At 30.3% G+C, this 18,106-nt stretch overlaps 3 protein-coding genes across 3 annotated transcripts; all 3 read left to right on the top strand.

The window, feature by feature from the left end:
• The first annotated feature begins 1,371 nt into the window (after positions 1-1,371).
• LOC129289068 (kunitz-type trypsin inhibitor KTI1-like) lies at positions 1,372-1,971 on the top strand. Its single transcript, XM_054925888.1, has one exon. It carries the CDS (start codon positions 1,372-1,374, stop codon positions 1,969-1,971), a length of 600 nt encoding a protein of 199 aa, XP_054781863.1.
• A 5,191-nt stretch (positions 1,972-7,162) lies between these two features.
• On the top strand, positions 7,163-7,897 carry LOC129287433 (trypsin inhibitor DE-3-like). Its single transcript, XM_054923581.1, has one exon. The coding sequence runs from the start codon at positions 7,210-7,212 to the stop codon at positions 7,804-7,806; it is 597 nt and encodes a 198-aa protein (XP_054779556.1). The 5' UTR covers positions 7,163-7,209; the 3' UTR covers positions 7,807-7,897.
• A 6,557-nt stretch (positions 7,898-14,454) lies between these two features.
• Positions 14,455-15,233, top strand: LOC129287489 (trypsin inhibitor DE5 alpha chain-like). Its single transcript, XM_054923675.1, has one exon. It carries the CDS (start codon positions 14,530-14,532, stop codon positions 15,124-15,126), a length of 597 nt encoding a protein of 198 aa, XP_054779650.1. The 5' UTR covers positions 14,455-14,529; the 3' UTR covers positions 15,127-15,233.
• The last annotated feature ends 2,873 nt before the right edge of the window (positions 15,234-18,106 follow it).

The raw sequence follows: 18,106 nt of genomic DNA, 5'->3' as shown, positions 1-18,106 counted from the left end.
CTATGTTTCTTAATTGAATACAATTCTTCTATATTTTTTCTAGTAAAATTTTCTACATTCATTCTTCGAGATATATATATATATATGCAACAAAAAAAATAATTAGTTGCACAAAAAAGTTATTTTTGATTTGTTACTGTAATTTTACAAATGGCATAAATTATACTTACAAACTAAAAAGAAATAAATTTTATCAAAGGGTGAGAAAAATATTATTGTTATTATTATTAATCATTTATTGCAAATAATAAAAAGCATCCATGCCTGGAAAACCTTGTTCAATTTTTCAGAAGACATTTATCCTCTCATGTCTTTATTGAATGTTTGTTTGGTCTGATCACGTGCAAATCTACTACGACCAAACTTTTCATCCTAAATCTACCAGCTCCAAATCTGAAGGTTGGGTAATCATACTCCATGGACATGATAATTGATGGCACAAACGAAACTTTAATATGTTTGGATATATATGAATTTTGATTTGGATTTGGCCAAAATTCTCTATTTGGGCACTTAAAAATTTATGGATATCCAAATCCAAATTTTATCTTAATTTCTGTATAATTTAAAATTCTTTCTAAATTCTTATTATTTTAAATTTCTGTATGCACTCTCGAAACAATACCTAATAGTAATAAAAATTATTATTTAAACAACATGAACAAAGAATTTTACATGTATGGATTTAAAATGTGAGATTTGAAATCCAGATCTATCAATCCAAACATTACCTAAAATTGAATATAATAAATATGTTAAAATATTTATATTATGTTAATTATATATATAATTTTTCTTCAATTATTATATATACTTGGTATTATCAACCTCCTTAATTACAAATTTTGGCTCTGCCCATGAATTAACGTGTAGCAGTGGTGAAAAGCTACTCTTCTAAGTCCCAACAACTACTAATACATATTTTTTCTAGTTTCTATATAGGGCAACTTCTAATTTTTTTTAATTCTTAATATAAGGCATTTGATGGGGTATTAATTATATTTTTTAATATTACTTCTATTTAAACCCATTAACTAAGACGGATAATGTAATGTAAATTTGAAAAAAATTTCATTTAAATAGCAGTAAAATGGAAAGTTTATTTTATTTTTAAACAAAATTAATAACTTAACTATCTCTCTTTAATTCTGATAAGGTAATTAGAAATTCTTTATAATAGAAACCAGTGGGGGCAACAAAGACCTATTGTTAATTGTGGAGCTTTAAAAGAAGACCCTAGTTTCTCTTCACTATCTCCACTTCTCATGGATGTGGGGTATAATTTCTATAAATAGAAACCCTAATCCTCTCGTTTCCACACCACCACATCTCAGAAATCAAAAACCCTTTAATTTCCCTCTCAGAGCAACAATGAAGACCACCATGTTTTCCCTCTTCGTTCTCTTTGCATTCACCTCTTCAGCCCCAGCCCAGATTGTCCAAGACTCAGACGGAGACGACGTACGCAATGGTGGTCAATACTACCTCCTACCAAATTCTTATGGATATGGTGGAGGCATCAATACCTTCCCAAGTTACAGCCAAATTTGCGATTACACCCTTGGGCAATCCTCGTCGAGTTCCGACGAAGGATATGCAGTGACAGTTGCAACTCCATATAACATTGGAGTTATCCCATCTTCTTTAAATGTGAGCTTCTATTTCGATGGTACAATACCAGGTTGTTCTACGTCACCAACAAACTGGAAAATCTACTCTTCAGGAAATGGTACGGATGATACATATACGGTGACTACCTCTGAGAACTCCAACACCGTGAGTGGTTCGTTTAAGATTGTGAATTCTGGCATCAGTACTCTGATGTATAAGCTTCATTTCTGTGCGGATAAAGCTAATTCTTGTCTGCATGTTGGGATTTCCGAGGACGATACTGGGAACAGGCTTTGGACTCTCACTCATGGTAAACCTTTTCTTTTTGTGTTCAGGAAGGTTGGAGCTGCGGCTGCATGAAGAGAACCTATATATTAATTATCTAAGTCGTGTAATGGACTGCGTGTAAGAAAGCTTGTGTGTCTAGTGCAGGAAGCTTAGATAATTCCATGCACTTAAAGACTAAACAAACTTATGCTTTCTCTCTTTCTATCTATCTATCAGGCACATGCAATAATTTTAAGGATATGAATTCGACGAGTATCCCAAATCCTCTCATTCGTTGACTGTCCGCACTGTAACCGTATGATCTCATCAGTACCTGAAAATTTGTACTTCATCATAAATAAATCAAATTGAGTTAAAGGGAAGTTATATGAGGGTGCATTTCAACTGTTTCTCCGCAGTCATGTAGACAAGATTAAGGTATACGACAAAAAAGTAGAAATATGATTTAGTGTTCTCTTTATATCTCGTGCCTACATCACCAACAGCCGTTCGATTAAATCAACGATTTCTATGATACCATGGGGGATACTTAACGGATGAGAGGATTAAGGACACTCATTAAGTCCGAATCCCAATTATAAAGAATAATTTGACTAAAAATACTCTACTTTCATTACTCGTATGTAGTGTAAAATTGTGAAGTTAAAAAAAATGAAAATTATCAAATTAAAATCAGAAGTGATAGTTTATGACATGTTTCATTAGTGAATGGTTTGAATACTAGACATTTCCCGTAAGAGGTTAATTATAGTTCGTCATTGCACACACACACACACACACACACACACACACACACACAGAGTTTAACCTCTTGGGGGGCAAAAAAGAAAAATTGTTTGCGTGATCTAATAACAAGTTGAGTAATATATGCTGCCAAAAACTTAGCGCAATCTGTAACATTTGTTTTCCTTGGCCTCAATGTGTCATCATTCATATGCATGAATTTATACAAATTATTTTTTTGCACCTTTTTATCATATATGCGTCTTGAGTACTTATTAAGACAAAACCTAATTCCCTAAAACTTTGATCCCACCGTACGTTGGCGAAGTTAAATTGTTCTTAGTTTCATTCTCAGTTTCACAACATCCACACCCGTTATAATAGCCATCTTATATTAAAATATACGCATATAATGATTTCTTATTCATTTATGAATTTAGAAGACGTAAATTCTATATCGTTATGCACATACATACATACATATATTATATATATATATATATCCATCTGATGCTTAATCGATCAATCTTTTACTATTGCTTACATACTAAAACCGTATGAAGTTATTATATGGATGCATCTTTTCATTTGTCGAGAAGAAAAATCCTTAAATTGTATATGCATTGAATCCATTTCGTATTATGAATTAGTTTCCTTCCAAGAATTAACATCTCTTGAGTCTTGATTAGTTAGCATGATTTGCTTGTGACATTTCATATTATTTAAAACTTCTTTCAAGGTAATTAGATAGTTTTCAAAGTATCAACATCAACATATCAATGGCAAGATATATTTACAAGTCCTCCCTCTAGCGTTTTAAAAAACGGATTGAACCAAATGGTTTTGACTGGCTGGACATTCGGCCTGATGGCATAACAGCTCTTCTGTTCTGCGCCCCCCCCCCCCGCCCCCACACACACACACAAAAAAAAAAAAAAAAAACCATTCAGAGAGGTGGAAAACTGAGAACCATTGTTAGACCAAGTTGAGCTAGTGGACTGGACTAGTCTAATGTTTTTTTTTTTTTTAAATAATGAATCCAAATCGCAAAATTAAACGACAACGTTGGGCGAGTTGAACCTGAATCTAAAATTATAAATCTTCAATCAATATATATTTTTAATAATTCACATGGTAGGTGTTAATTCTTTTCTGCACAATTTTTGACAATGTCATATTTGTATTGTTATATATGCATATAATATTCTTTTTATTTAATTAATGTCACCAGAAAACTGGTTTAACTAGTTAGACCACAAAAAGTGTGAACCGCTGGCCTTTTTGATTTATGATCTGGTCTAGCTTTTAAAACATAGTCTCTTTTCCAGAGTGTAGGTGCTAGGTGGATAGCTAGACAAGCCCAATTTGTTGCAAGAGTTGGGGGTATAGTCGACTTGTCGTGGAAAATGCAGAGGACAGAAGCACATGGCTTTGCCTCTCCCAAGTTTTGATTTATCTCTTTCATTCATTTTCCGTAGACGTTTTCGTTTTTACATTAAAATCCAAATGCGATTGAAAGGTCATTATTTAAAAATGATTAGACAAATGATAGAGATGCTGCTGCTGATATTTATCCTCTTTTGGATTTTTGAATATTTGGTCTTCCCACGTGCAACTACACCTCTACTCCAACCAAACGTTTCTTGAGATGTGCACAAACATGCATGCACAGTATAACATCCCAAATTCTTGGATATAACTCAAGAATATGCCTAAATTTAGTAAGCTATCAAGCCCAAATAATCAAGATTCGGAGTCCTAGAGACACCCTGGAATGCCAAGGTGGTTCTTATGACTGAATGTAATTTTAAAGCTTTTCTAGGACAAAAGTGTAATATTTTCAAAGCCTACTTAAAGGAAGTGTCTAAGTTAAAGTTCAAAAGAGCTCATGATAGGCTAAAAAGAGCAAACAAAGCGATAACATAAGTATCTAAGATCACTCTTGGAAAATAATCCGTAAAATTAATAAACTAGATTAAATAGAAAACAAGTTAGTCAACAACTTTATTCTTACGCCTAAAGTCAACTCGAGAAGGATCGTAGTAGATCCTAAAAAGGCTCAATGAGATTATAGTTAGATCTTATGGTTGCACACTTGGTAGAAAGTTATTAAGCCACAAAATATATGATAGTTCTGTAAGAAAATGATTGCCTAGTATGAGTTTAGAATACATAGACCTCTTAAGTTTGGCTAACTATTATATGAAAGGTATTATTGACTTTTTCTTAGACAGCTTAACTGTAATTAGGCAAAGAAAGGAAATGGAAGAAAAATGAGTAAGAGTAATTGGTTATCTAGGACCAAATGTAAAGTATTAATACTTAAGGGTAATTATGTATGAAAAAAGATATTGAGATTATGAAAAAGTACCTAGAGTTAGAAATGTGCAAGAGGGCACTATTCCAGAAATGCAAAGCTTAATCTAGGTTAAAATGTAATTTATGAAACTTTTGGGTTTTTAAGTGTAATTATAAAAATTTTTCCCAAACTTAATGAAAATTACATGAAATTGAGGACAATTTGCAACCCCCCCCCCAATTTTTCAACTTCAAATTGATGAATTTGCTTGTTTTTCAAATTTTAAAAGGAAATACAAATGTTAATGTTTAAAGTTGAAATGTAACAAAGTTATTATTTTATTAGCTCTAGAAATTTATAAGTTTAGATCCTAATTTTGCAACATCAAATAGATGAATTTGATACTTGTTTTTTTCAAATCTTAAGAGAAAAGACAATTGTTAATGTTCAAAGTTGAAAAGTGATTGTCATATTTTAACAACTTTTGAGATTTGCAAGTTTGACTTTCAATTTTGTAACTTTAAATTGATAAATTTATAACATATTTTTCAAATTTCAATGATATATTTAACTCAAGGGTATTTTAGTTAATTCATTTTTAAGTTAGATTTCTCAGGGAAAAAAACACATGGGACTTTATTGTTATTTTGAAATTGGTTGGGATTATTAATGATGTTTTGGACTTAATAACTTGAATTAATTGCTTATCAACAACTATAAAATATTCCAATACTTAATTCATTCATGGACGTCGTGCATTAATGAGATGCTCCTTCCAGCTGTCCTTCTAATCAACAAAGGTGGGATGTACTAAAATTGTGCTTTTATTAATTAGAGGTTGTGACATCCGAGAGATTGTGATCGGTTTAATTATTTATTTTATTCACGTGATATTAAACTATGTGCATATCTGAATAAATTGCCTCCCTCTGGTACTTTTTATAAAATGATTTATGAAAATAAAAATTGTTTCAATTATAAAGTGCTCCCTCCATCTTAAATTATAAGATAATTTTAAATAAAATCTCACATATATATCAATAAAGCTCATTAAATATATTTTACAATCTTACCTTTTCAAAACAAAAATATAAACTTTAAAAAATGCTATTCATTTAATACTCCATTAATGAAAAATATTGAAGAGAGAGAATATATGAGAAGAGTAAGTATTAAAAAAACTATCATTAATAAAACCTTATTTAATGGGATGAGTTCTACCTACAAATATATGAACAATGTTTCTATTTTAACCTTTAGTTTTAATAGCATTCTTGAAACTTGGAAAAGCAAGATAGTCTTAAGAAAACAAGAAAACCTCCCTATCATGTTTTTGGCTTCATTTTTTATAATAATATTTATATCTCTTTAATTAATAAGGAAATAATTGAAAATTTGAAATAATTTTTTAAAAAATAAAGAAACATACTCCATCCATTAAAAAATGTAAGGCCTTTTTAATTAGTTTATTATTTTCAAACTAAAGCCATCATTACATATTTAATAGGATGTTTAACTTAAAAATAAATATTAAATAATTTATTTATTAAGGTCATTTATAAAAAATATAAATTATTTCTTGAAATATTAAAAATATCTTATATATTTTAACATTTAATATTTCAAAAAAAATATCTTACATTTTTAATGGGCGAATAATAACTTTTCTTAATCTGCATAAAAATATCTCAAATGTCTTATAAACAATAAGGTTGGTCTCGGTGATATGAAGGTTTTATTGGTAAATAGGAACTAAACCTACAAAAGAAATTTTGAGCTGTAAAGTGTCTCCTGATATAGCCCAAGAAATTTATAAATCCAATACATTTTGTAATTTTCTTAAAAGTGCTTTAAAAATACATGTAAGAATTTTCATTCCATGGTCTCTGTTCGTCATTTTCTAAGTTTTAAAAATCACTTTTAGGCACGTCCTTAATTGAATATTGTGCATTCTTAAGATAGTGCCACCTGTTGTCTTTTTCATTATTAATTAGTGAAGGTGGATCTTTTGAAGTCGTGTACTATTGATACGTTGTCCTCCGCCAACCGAGATCCCCGCGAATTGAGATCGGTTCAATTGTTTATTTATTCAAAAGAAAAATTAGAATGAGGAACTCTCAGAAGTTCACGTGGTTGTGCCTCTTCAATTTTATTGTCTACTGACAAATGGATGAATATGCAATATATATATATATATATCCACACACACACTCCCCTGCTCTATAAATAGAACCCTTCATCATCTCGATACCACTCACCAACACATCCCAAAGTTCAAAGCAATAATAATGAAGCCTTCCTTGTTTTCCCTCTCGGTTCTCTTTGCCTTCATATCATCTTTTGCAACAGCCCAGTTCGTCCTTGACATTGAGGGCAATTACCTTATCAATGGTGGCACATACTATATCCTTCCACATATCTGGGCTTTAGGTGGTGGCCTGAAGCTAGCCAAGACCGGAAACGAAACTTACCCTCTGAGTGTTGTTCAATCGCCCTTTGAAACCGACAATGGCTTGCCTTGGAGAATTACGTCCCCATTAAGAATTAAATTCATCCCAGCCAACACTAGTTTGGACTTCTCTACTTTGGGCAAAGTACCTAGGTTGTGGAAGTGGGCTGTTGTTGAAGAAGAAGACGGGAACAAGCCTGTGAAAATTATTAGGTACGAGAACACTCTGAAGGGTTGGTTCAAGATTCAACAGTATAATAGTTGGGCTTATAAGATTGTGTTTTGTCCCACTAATGGTGATTCTTGTGGAGATCTTGGGATTTCCAGGGACGATGATGGAAAGAGGCTTTTGGTTATCACTGATGATAACCCTTTGTTTGTCGTGTTTGTCAAAGCTGAATCATCTGATAGCCAAATAAGAGCCTCTATTATTTGAAGTGTAATAGACTATGAATAAGCAATGTGCAGGAAGCTTAAATAATTCCTCGCAGTTTGTGGTGATTAAATCAAATTACGCTTCAAGCTGCTCTCTCTTTCTTTCTCTCCACCCCTTTTCTTAATTTTAGACTTTTAGTTTATATTTTAGTATTTTACATGATATCTAACTTTTGGGAATGGAGAATATCAAACAAAGGACCTCAAAAACCAAGATTTCTATCAACATGAAAGGATTAAAATCAACGAATTCAAAACTATCATGAATGAAAGGACTGAGTTCTAGCTAAGTTTTTATAGTTAATTACCAAACTGTCCTTGATTTATTTTTTCATTTCAATAGTGTTTACAATGAGTATTTTAGTAATTGACTAAAATAATTTATTTGCAATTTAGTTGCTTTGAACGACCTTTCATTATAAATTGCAGAATTTATTAATCCACCAAGTGAATGTTGCATAGATGGTAGCAGTCTAGGTCTGTGCATGGAAAAATATTACATGGGAGAGGACCACACCTTAAATAGCAGTCAGATTTTTCAGACTTAGTCTCACAATTATCGACTGTGGGGATACTTTGGACAAAAAAAAAAGGAATTTATTAATCCTTTCATGTAAATACCTAACATCTGATTTTTCTTAAATGATATTTCTCTCTTTGTCAAATTAGAAAACATAAACGGAGTGAAGAAGAAAATAACGAAATGAAAAAAGTGGGTTTGCATCAACAAGTGTACAGAGAATATGGGTCTTCGTTCGTATAATTGTAAGAAATGTATTGAAAATTGAATAATATATTAAATAACTTGTTTATTTGTTAGATGAGATTTGATGACACGTTTCTCCTTTAACATGTTATCGTTAGGGGTGGTTTCCAACATCGGGCATAACAAAATAAATAATGAACCTCTCATATAGTTTTAATTTGCATGCGACAAATTCTAGACATTTTTGTGTGTGGAAAACTGTGTATTATTATTTCTTCAACGTTCACGTGACATTTTTAATATCGTAGTTGTTTGCATTATGCGTACGGTTTCACCATATAGTTTTAAATTAACTATCAATAAGTAATGTCCAGAAAACTTAGATAATTCCTTGCACTTGGCCACAACATAATAAAATTATGGCACTTTTGGACTCCCCTTTCTCAGTGCTTATTAATTGGTTACATGATTCAATTACAAAAGATGAATGCAATGAAATTAAAAAAAAATAATTTTCATAACAAAGTGAGATCACACTTACCATCATCCTTCCTTCTAAGCCGCTCCCAAAGGCATTGTGAAATGTCCTTCACAACTGAATTAAAATAATCTTCCTGCAGTGGTGAGGGGAGATATTTTTTTTTTTTTTTTGGGACATATTCAAGGGGAACATCACAACCAAGGACCCCTGAAGAAACATATTCAAAATTGAAGACTATTAAATTCTGATTTAACACTGCAGGCCTAGGTCCTAACTATAATTAATTGTGAATGTGAAAATATGCAATTGCCCCTAACCAAGTGTATTCATGTGGTGAATAAGTCACCATTCAAAAAATAGCAATACTCCATTCCATTTTAAAGAGAAATAATTTCAATAGTGACAGGTGCAAAATAAAGTCATTTTCATTAGTAGAACTAACTGTATTCATATGGTGAACAAGTCACCATTCAAAATAACATGAAAAATGTAGCATTTATGGTGATAGTCCTCCACAAAGCTATTGCCTTAAATGAAACCATAAGAAAAATTAAATAAAATTTAAAAAATTAATTAAGTTAAATTAAATTATTAATTATATTCTTCATTATTTTCAATTAATTGGGAAATATTTCAGACATATTAATTGTGTCTTAAATAATACATATTAAATGAATTTTATTAATAAAATATACTGATAATTTAAAATAAATTATTAATCAATAAATTTCATTTTAATAGATTTTAAAAATTTTAAATTTATTATTTATTTTTGGTTTAGTTAAATCTTTTGCTAAGATATTTATGGTGACAGGCGCCACTGGCCTGTCAACATAAATAGCTTATTAAATAAAAACATTAATTTACTAATAAATTTTAAAAATGTTAAATAATTATGTCAAAATTCAAACATATTAAATATGTCTAAACTTAGACACAATTAAAATATGAAGAATAACTTAAAATATATCTTAATAAAAAAATTTGAAATTTTTGCAATTTTTTTTAAAAATTCTAAATAATTTATTTTAATAATTTTAATTTGTTTGAATTCAGACAACATATGGAGGTTCGATTTATATATTAATACAGATTTTGTAAGTCAAGGGTGTATATAGTTATAGGTGATTTTATGAAAAAATGTAATATTTACGACCACAGTTATAACAATAATTGTGATAAAAGATACATCCATGGCAATAGTTGTAGCCACAACTATCACTGTAAATGCATCTCTGAATGCATCTTTTGCTATAGGTGAGCTTAGACTTATGGCTAAAGATACTATTTTTCATCATAGGTGAGTTAGGGCCTGTGGCAAAAGATATCCACTGGTCGACATATTTTTCACCACAAGTAAACCAGCACCTGTGGCAAAAGATAGAATTTTTTGTCACAGGTGTGCTGGGACTTGTGGTGAAAGATAATATTTTTTGCCATTGTATTAGGACCTATAGCAAAAAATAGCATTTTTCGTCACAATTCTATTTGACCTGTGGCAAAAAATGTCTATTTACTACCACAAGATCTCTACCACACAGTATCTTCTGTCATCAAAAATGTGTTTTAACTGTGGCAAAAAATAATTTTTGAATGTAAAAACAAATAAGTTTAGCAAAATGTAAAAACAAATAAGATCTAACATATCATAAATCTTATAATATAGAATAATTATTACACTCTAGAATTTAAATTGCAATACACATATAGCTTCAAAATATTATAAAAATGATTTGTACATTAACATCAACTATCAACTATCAACTACTCATAATAAATTTTCTCATGGAATTAAACTAATTTCTCATTCTTCCTATTCAATGTGATACAAATATATGATTTTTTCTCAAGTATCACATGCTACCAATTTAATTGCAATACACTGTACTATCATGATAAATTTTCTTTAAAAAAAACAAAATAGGAATGCCAAAGTTCTTTGACACACATTATTAAGGACAATGACACAGAATGTCAAAGCTTCCATAATCTCCCATAACAGTAGCTAGAAAGCAAAGACTAGAAAGGTCACATCACACCTAAGAAGCAAAGTATAAGAGTTTTACTCGACCGAGGCAGGTAAGAGTTATTTATCAAGTTTTCAAATGTATCATGATAAATGTTTACGATTCATACAAAAAAAAAATAATTTTTATATTTTTAAATTTGAAAATAAATTGACACAATATATTAATATCATAATATGACTAATAATTACTTTTTGGGCTATTTTATTTCATACCACTCTTGATATGTTATTTAATATTCATAATCCTTTTTGACTCCATAACAACTTTGACATTTATTTTCAATAACTTAATACCCATTTGTTAGAATGGCTTCTAACTATATTGTAACCATTGCTTATGATTTTAATAACCTTGGAAAAATATCATTATTTAAATATACATGGCGAAACATTGTTGCCTTTTAATTCTCAATTTGGGCATTGACCATATGTGATGTCATTATAACAAAATAAATATGCTAATAATTAGTCTTTAGGACTATATTTTTCAGTGTCATGATTATTTATAAGTTATTGGTCTTCAAGACTATAGAGCTTTTTCTTTTTTTGGTGCCATCAAATGTTTGAATCATTGGTCTTCAGGGCTATAATATTTACAGCAACAATTTTTTCTTAATATTTGTTAGATCCACAAGGTGATATTTTATAAAAGACCATTATCAAAAGTGATGTGGTTTCTTCTAATCACAAGAGTATTATGCATGGGTACCAGCCATTCAATAAAATAAATTTAAAATATCAATATATATATCAAATTGATTATCACAAACATATATAAGAATAAAACTTGAATTTTTAAATGATAAAATATAATAATGACACAAAATTAGAACAAAATAAGGTAAATTCATTGTATCTCAATATGAATATCAATTATAGCCATGCTTAAGTAAAAATCATACCTTCTTTGAAATTGCAAGACCATCATTTCTTCTAAATAAATTTGCAAATTTTACCACTTCATTTAGACAAATCATCTCTAGGCCTAGAACAAAAATCAACAAGCAACAATAAGAAACTCTTTGAATTTATACCATGAACTAATTTGGTAGAGTGTCTTGCTGATAATGTGTTATGAAAATAAGAAGAATATAAGAGATTGGGATGAAAGAAATGAAGAACACAAGAGAGAATTGAACAAAAATAACAAGTAATATTCATTCACTTGGGTAACCCAAATTTATGATACGTAGCCTCTATTTATGAGCTCCCAACCCTATATAAGAGTTACAATTTCATAAATAAAAGAATTATTCTACATTATGGTACAACATATAACCATTGGAGGTTATATCAATAAATATTAGGAAACCACAAATTTAAGAGATATAGGGCAAATGGCATTAACCATGAGATGGAATCTTGAGAGGCTTTAGAGTTATGAACATCCACAAATTATAATATTCATAACACTACCGATATTAGTGATGTAGGGTCCACCTATTATATTTTACACAAAATCACAAAGTACTAATGATTTTTGGACTTAATAATTTGAATTAATTGAACAACTATGAAATATTCTAACACTTAATTCAATCATGGACGTTGTGCATTAACGAGATGCTCCTTGCAGCTGTCCTTCTAATCAACAAAGGTGGGATTTAAAATTGTGATTTATTAATTAGAGGTTGTGACATCCGAGAAATCGTGATCGGTTTAATTATTTATTTTATTCACGTGATATTAAACTCCGTGCTTATCTAAAATAAACTGGCCCTCTGTTCCCTTTTATAAAATGATTTACGAAAATAAAAGTTGTTCCAATTATAAAGTATCTTACAAATACATGAAAAATGTTTCCATTTTAACCTTTAGTTTTAATAGTATTCTTGAAACTTCAGAAAGCGAGATAATCTTAAAAGAATAAGAAAACATCCCCATCATGTTTTTGGCTACATTTTTGTAATGATATTTATATCTCTTTAATTAATAAGGGCACAATTGAAAATTTGGAATATTTTTAACATATGAAGAAATATACTTCCTTCACTAAAAATACAAGACATTTTTAATTGAATCTAACCTTTCAATAAATTAGTTAATTATCTTCAAACTAACATTATCTTTCTAAATTTAATAAGGTGTTTTACTTAAAAATAAATTTTAAATAATTTAATTATTAAGGTCAATTGTGAAAAAATACATTGATTATATCTTAAAACACTAAAGATACTTTACATTTTTAAACATTCAACCCTTTAAATTTTTTTTTACAAAGGGAAGTAATAACTTTTCTTAATCTACATGAAAAGTGTCTTTTGATATAGGACAAGAGATTTAGAAGTCCAACACGTTTTGTAATCTTCTTAACAAATATTTTAAAATTACGTGTAAGAATTTTCATTCCATGGTCTCTGTTCATCAATTTCTAAATTTTAAAAGATCACTTTCCGGCACGTCCTTAATCGAATATTGTGTATTCTTGAGATGCGCCACCTGTTGCCTTTTTAATTATTAATTAGTGAAGGTTGATACATTGAAGTTGTGTATTATTGATATGTTGTGCCCCGCGAATCGAGATCCCCGCGAAATGAGATCGGCTCAGTTATTTATTAATCACGTGAAACGGTACTTATTCAAAAGGAAAACAAGAAAGAACTCTCAAAAGTTATCCTCAACACCGATGAAACTCTACTGATGGTTCCCAATATTTTATAGATTTGAAACTTTAATTCATTTCGGAGCCATCTAGCTGGCATTTTTTTAGCACAAATTGGAATATAATCAGTTGAAAATTTCATGTGGAAGATAGAGAGGAAATTAGTCTGATTTTTGGATAAGACATATATTGCTTCGATCGTGTTATCAGGCATATGGGGTGGCCCCACAAAAGGGCCAAAGTGGTTATAAATTTGAAAAAATTGGGAATTAAGATCAAATGTGTGAAAACTTTGGAAGAAATGACGAATATTTGAAGATCATTGCAAATTTGAAGCTCAATATTTAAAGTACTTCTATACTCTTTAAACTAGAAAGCCTACGTATTTCTTGTCATCCTCCGGTCCAAGTCATTTAAAGCGTATCCGATCTGATCCCTATTGCAAGGCGCTTTTTAGAAGAATTCTTTGGTCATAGATATGAAGTACTCGATATGACATTAATTTTTTTTTAATTTTACCCTTATTTAAACTCATCAATTATGGAAAAAAATGTACTGTAAATTTAAAAATATTTCATTTAAATAGAGATAAAATTGTAAGTTTATTTTATTTTCAAACAAAATTGCATCTTTGTAGTTCCAATGAGTAGGTAGAGGTGCTTTATAGCAGAAACCAGATAGAGTATCTCTTAACTTTGCCGATTGATTAAACAAACTCAAGATTAAATTAAAATTAATTTTTTTTTATTATCGTATATTCTCTCTTGCTTTCATCTATTGGAACCAGAGGTACAAGTCTAGAGTTCACGTGGTTGTGCCTCTTCAATTTTTTTGTCTACTTTCTCCATAAATAGAACCCTTCATCTTCTCGGTTCCCCTCGCCAACACATCCCAAAGCTCAGAGCAATGATAATGAAGCCTTCCTTGTGTTCTCTCTTGGTTCTTTTTGCCTTCATATCATCTTCTGCCACAGCCCAGTTCGTCCATGACATTGAGGGCAATGACCTTATCAACGGCGGCACATACTATATCCTTCCACGTATCTGGGCTTTAGGTGGTGGCCTGAAGCTAGCCAAGACCGGAAACGAAACTTGCCCTCTCAATGTTGTTCAATCACCCTCTGAAATCGATAATGGCTTGCCTTGGAGAATTGCGTCCCCATTAAGAATTAGATTCATCCCAACCAACACTAGTTTGGACTTCTTCTCTGTTGAGGGAAAAGTACCAAGCTGCGTTCCTATGCCGTCGAAGTGGATTGTTGTTGAAGAAGATGGGACTAAGTCTGTGAAAGTCAGTGCGTACGAGAACATTCCAAACGGTCGGTTCAAGATTCAACCGTATAATAGTTGGGCTTATAAGATCGTGTTCTGTCCCATTTATGGTGTTCTTGTGGAGATCTTGGGATTTCCAAGGACGTTGATGGAAAGAGGCGTTTGGTTATCACTAATAAAAACCCTTTGTTTGTTGTGTTTGTCAAAGCTGGATCATCTGATAGCCAAATAAGAGCCTCTATTATGTGAAGTGTAATCAACTATGAATAAGTAATGTGCAGGAAGCTTAGATCATTCCTCACACTTAGTGACGATTAAATAAAATTACGCTTCAAGCAACTCTCTCTTTCTCTCTCCCTATATAAGCTTCTTAATTTTAGACTTAGTTTATAATGCAGAAAAACATGAAGTGTTATTTTAGTAATTTACGTTATATTTTACAATGAGTATTTTAGTAATTGATTAAAATAATTTAATTGCAATTTAGCCACTTTGGCATGGCCATGGATGCCACTAGGCCATTAAGAACGTGGCTTAAGGCTTCAAAAAATGTTCACTTATTCCTTATATAATCATTATTTTTACGTTCAGCATTACTGTAACCTATTATTATTTTTCCATTAAGCATGCATCAATGTTAATTATATCTTCTCACTAAATTTATTGCCTCACAATTTTTTTATAAAATATTATTATTATATAAAATAATAATTTTATGAAACATCAAATTTCAACCATTGAAAAATGAATCCAATGGTTGAGATGGCAACTAAAGAGAAAATAGAGAGGGGAGAAAGTGGAGAGAAGCCAAGTATGAGAATATGGGTTTTGGTTCATTGAGAAATGTATTAAATATTGAATAATTGAATAATATATTAATTTTTTCATAAAATAATATATTAAATAACTTGTTTATTTGTTGGATAACATGGGATGACACGTTTCTCCTTTAATATGTTATCCTATAGGGGTGGTTTCAAGCATTGGGTATAACAAAATAAAATAATGAACCTCTCTCGTAGTTTTAATTTGCATGCGACAAATTCTAGACATTTTTTTATTTTTCAGATTCGTCCAGTACTTGTCCTTTGCATTAGGAAGGATATAATTTATTAAAAACTGAGTATTATATTTTTTTTGTGTGTGTGGAAAAACTGTGTATTATTATCCCTTGAACATTCACGTGACATTTTTAATATCGTAGTTGTTTGCATTATGCGTACGGTTTCACCATATAGTTTTAAATTAACTATCAATAAGTAATGTCCAGGAAACTTAGATAATTATATACCTTGCGCTTGGTCACAACTTAATAAAATTATGCTTCAAGTGCCACTCTCGGACTCCCCTTTCTCAGTGCTTATTAATTGGTTGCATGATTCAATCACAAAAGATGAATGCAATGAAATTTAAAAAAAAAAATTCATAAAAAGGCGAGTTTCTTTTTCGTCCGATGTAAACTGATCATACTTACCACCATCCTTCATTCTAAGTCTCTCCCAATGGCAATGTAAAATGTCCTTCAAAACTGAATTAAAAAAATTCTTCCTGCAGTGGCGAGGGGAGAGATTTTTTAGGATATTAGGATTATTCATTAGGAATATTTAAGTAAGAGTATTTATCCATCAGAATCAAGATTTATTATTTATTTTATTATTATTTTATATATCAACATCTTTAAGATTTGAGTTGGATCTAGGATTAGAATTCAAACTATTATTATTATTTTATTATTTTTATACCCCTATAAATAAAGTTAAATTTTTATTTGTATTCAGCTTTTGATTAATATTGCATAGAAATTCTGAAATTTCAGCCTTCTTCTTCTTTCTTCCTCTTCCCCTCCTCTTTTCTTCTCTCTCTTTCCCCTTTTCCCTCTCCTCCTAATGAGATATGTGTGTGTTTGTGTGTGTGTGTTTGTGTGTGTGTGTCCACTAACAAATTTGCCCAAAGACATTTTTTCATTGTAAGTACTAAGAATTTTTTTTTTAAGTACTAAGTAATCAATGCTCTATAAATATGTCTTTCCCATAAAAATTATTTACACAATATACCAAGGGATGGGAAACCAGATTGGACTGGTACATCCAAGTGAATGGTATATATTGAAAAATATAGCTATTAGTTAGACTAGGAAAAATTTAAACCGGTTAACCCGGCATTGAATCAACCCAACCGGGTGAAATTGATGGTTGACTGGATCTACCGGTTGAAATCAAAAGGTAAAGGAAGATCTCTGTAAAAAACTAGGAAACAATCATGAAGGAAAGAAGACAAGACTGGGAAACAAAAAATAGGACTTTTAATTTGCTCTTCCATTCCTAATTCCAAACATGACGAGTTGATGTTGGAAAGCGGAGAGTGCCTTTAGAAGGACTAGATATAAAAACGTGAAGCGAAGAACCTTTGATTCACTCGGTACCAAGACATTCTGGTAATGTTCACAATGTTCACATTACGGGTTCGTTTAGCGTTTGCCAGATCATTGAGACAGAGATGAGAACATGAATAATAGAGTCCGTAGTTTGAATAAACTAAGCATAAATAAACCCAAACTTATAAAAAAACATCATATGCTTGGCCCTAAAACTCTCGAGCTTCGGTCTTATTTGGTCTGAATACTATAATAGTCAATTTTTCTCAATTTTAAAAACAAATTTAATTTTTTACTTTAAAATTGATTATTTTTATAATTATAAAAAAAATAAAACATATATTTTAGAATACTTTAAAAACGTAAAACCTCAATTTTTTTAAAAAAATACCAGTCTTAAATTTTAAAAATAAATATTGAAAATATTTTAAATATTATTTTAAGATATTTTAGACTAAAAATAACAAAATATAAAAATATTAATATTTTTATTTTTTAAAAAAATATATATAATAATGTGCTCAAATATATAGTCTCTCGATCTAAAATAAGCTAAAACTTCAAGGATTAATACATTTTTAATATATTTTATGTATTTTTTTAAATCATGCTATAACTTCTCTTGTGAAATCTCAGAATACTTTGAGCCCTTCATGCTATAGTTTCTCTTATGGGGGCCCTCGTTGATATTCTCCTTATTAACTTTTATAATTATCAATCATGTATCAATCTTATTTTAGGAGTAGTTGTGAAGTGTAATAAGGGACTGAGGTTTTGAAATGTCAGAATGACAATTAAGTTCCAAAAAAGAAATTAATGACAATTAGTTCATTGACAA

The sequence above is a fragment of the Prosopis cineraria genome, unplaced genomic scaffold (assembly GCF_029017545.1).
Source record: "Prosopis cineraria cultivar Desert tree isolate PC_DT_omini unplaced genomic scaffold, ASM2901754v1 PC12, whole genome shotgun sequence".
Taxonomy (NCBI): Eukaryota; Viridiplantae; Streptophyta; class Magnoliopsida; order Fabales; family Fabaceae; genus Prosopis; species Prosopis cineraria.
Note: the sequence above shows the minus strand (reverse complement) of the source record. Positions and strands in the feature narration are given on the sequence as shown.

Coding starts and splice junctions, on each gene's coding strand:
- LOC129287433 (XM_054923581.1), top strand. CDS start 7,210: ATGAAGCCTTCCTTGTTTTCCCTCTCGGTTCTCTTTGCCTTCATATCA.
- LOC129289068 (XM_054925888.1), top strand. CDS start 1,372: ATGAAGACCACCATGTTTTCCCTCTTCGTTCTCTTTGCATTCACCTCT.
- LOC129287489 (XM_054923675.1), top strand. CDS start 14,530: ATGATAATGAAGCCTTCCTTGTGTTCTCTCTTGGTTCTTTTTGCCTTC.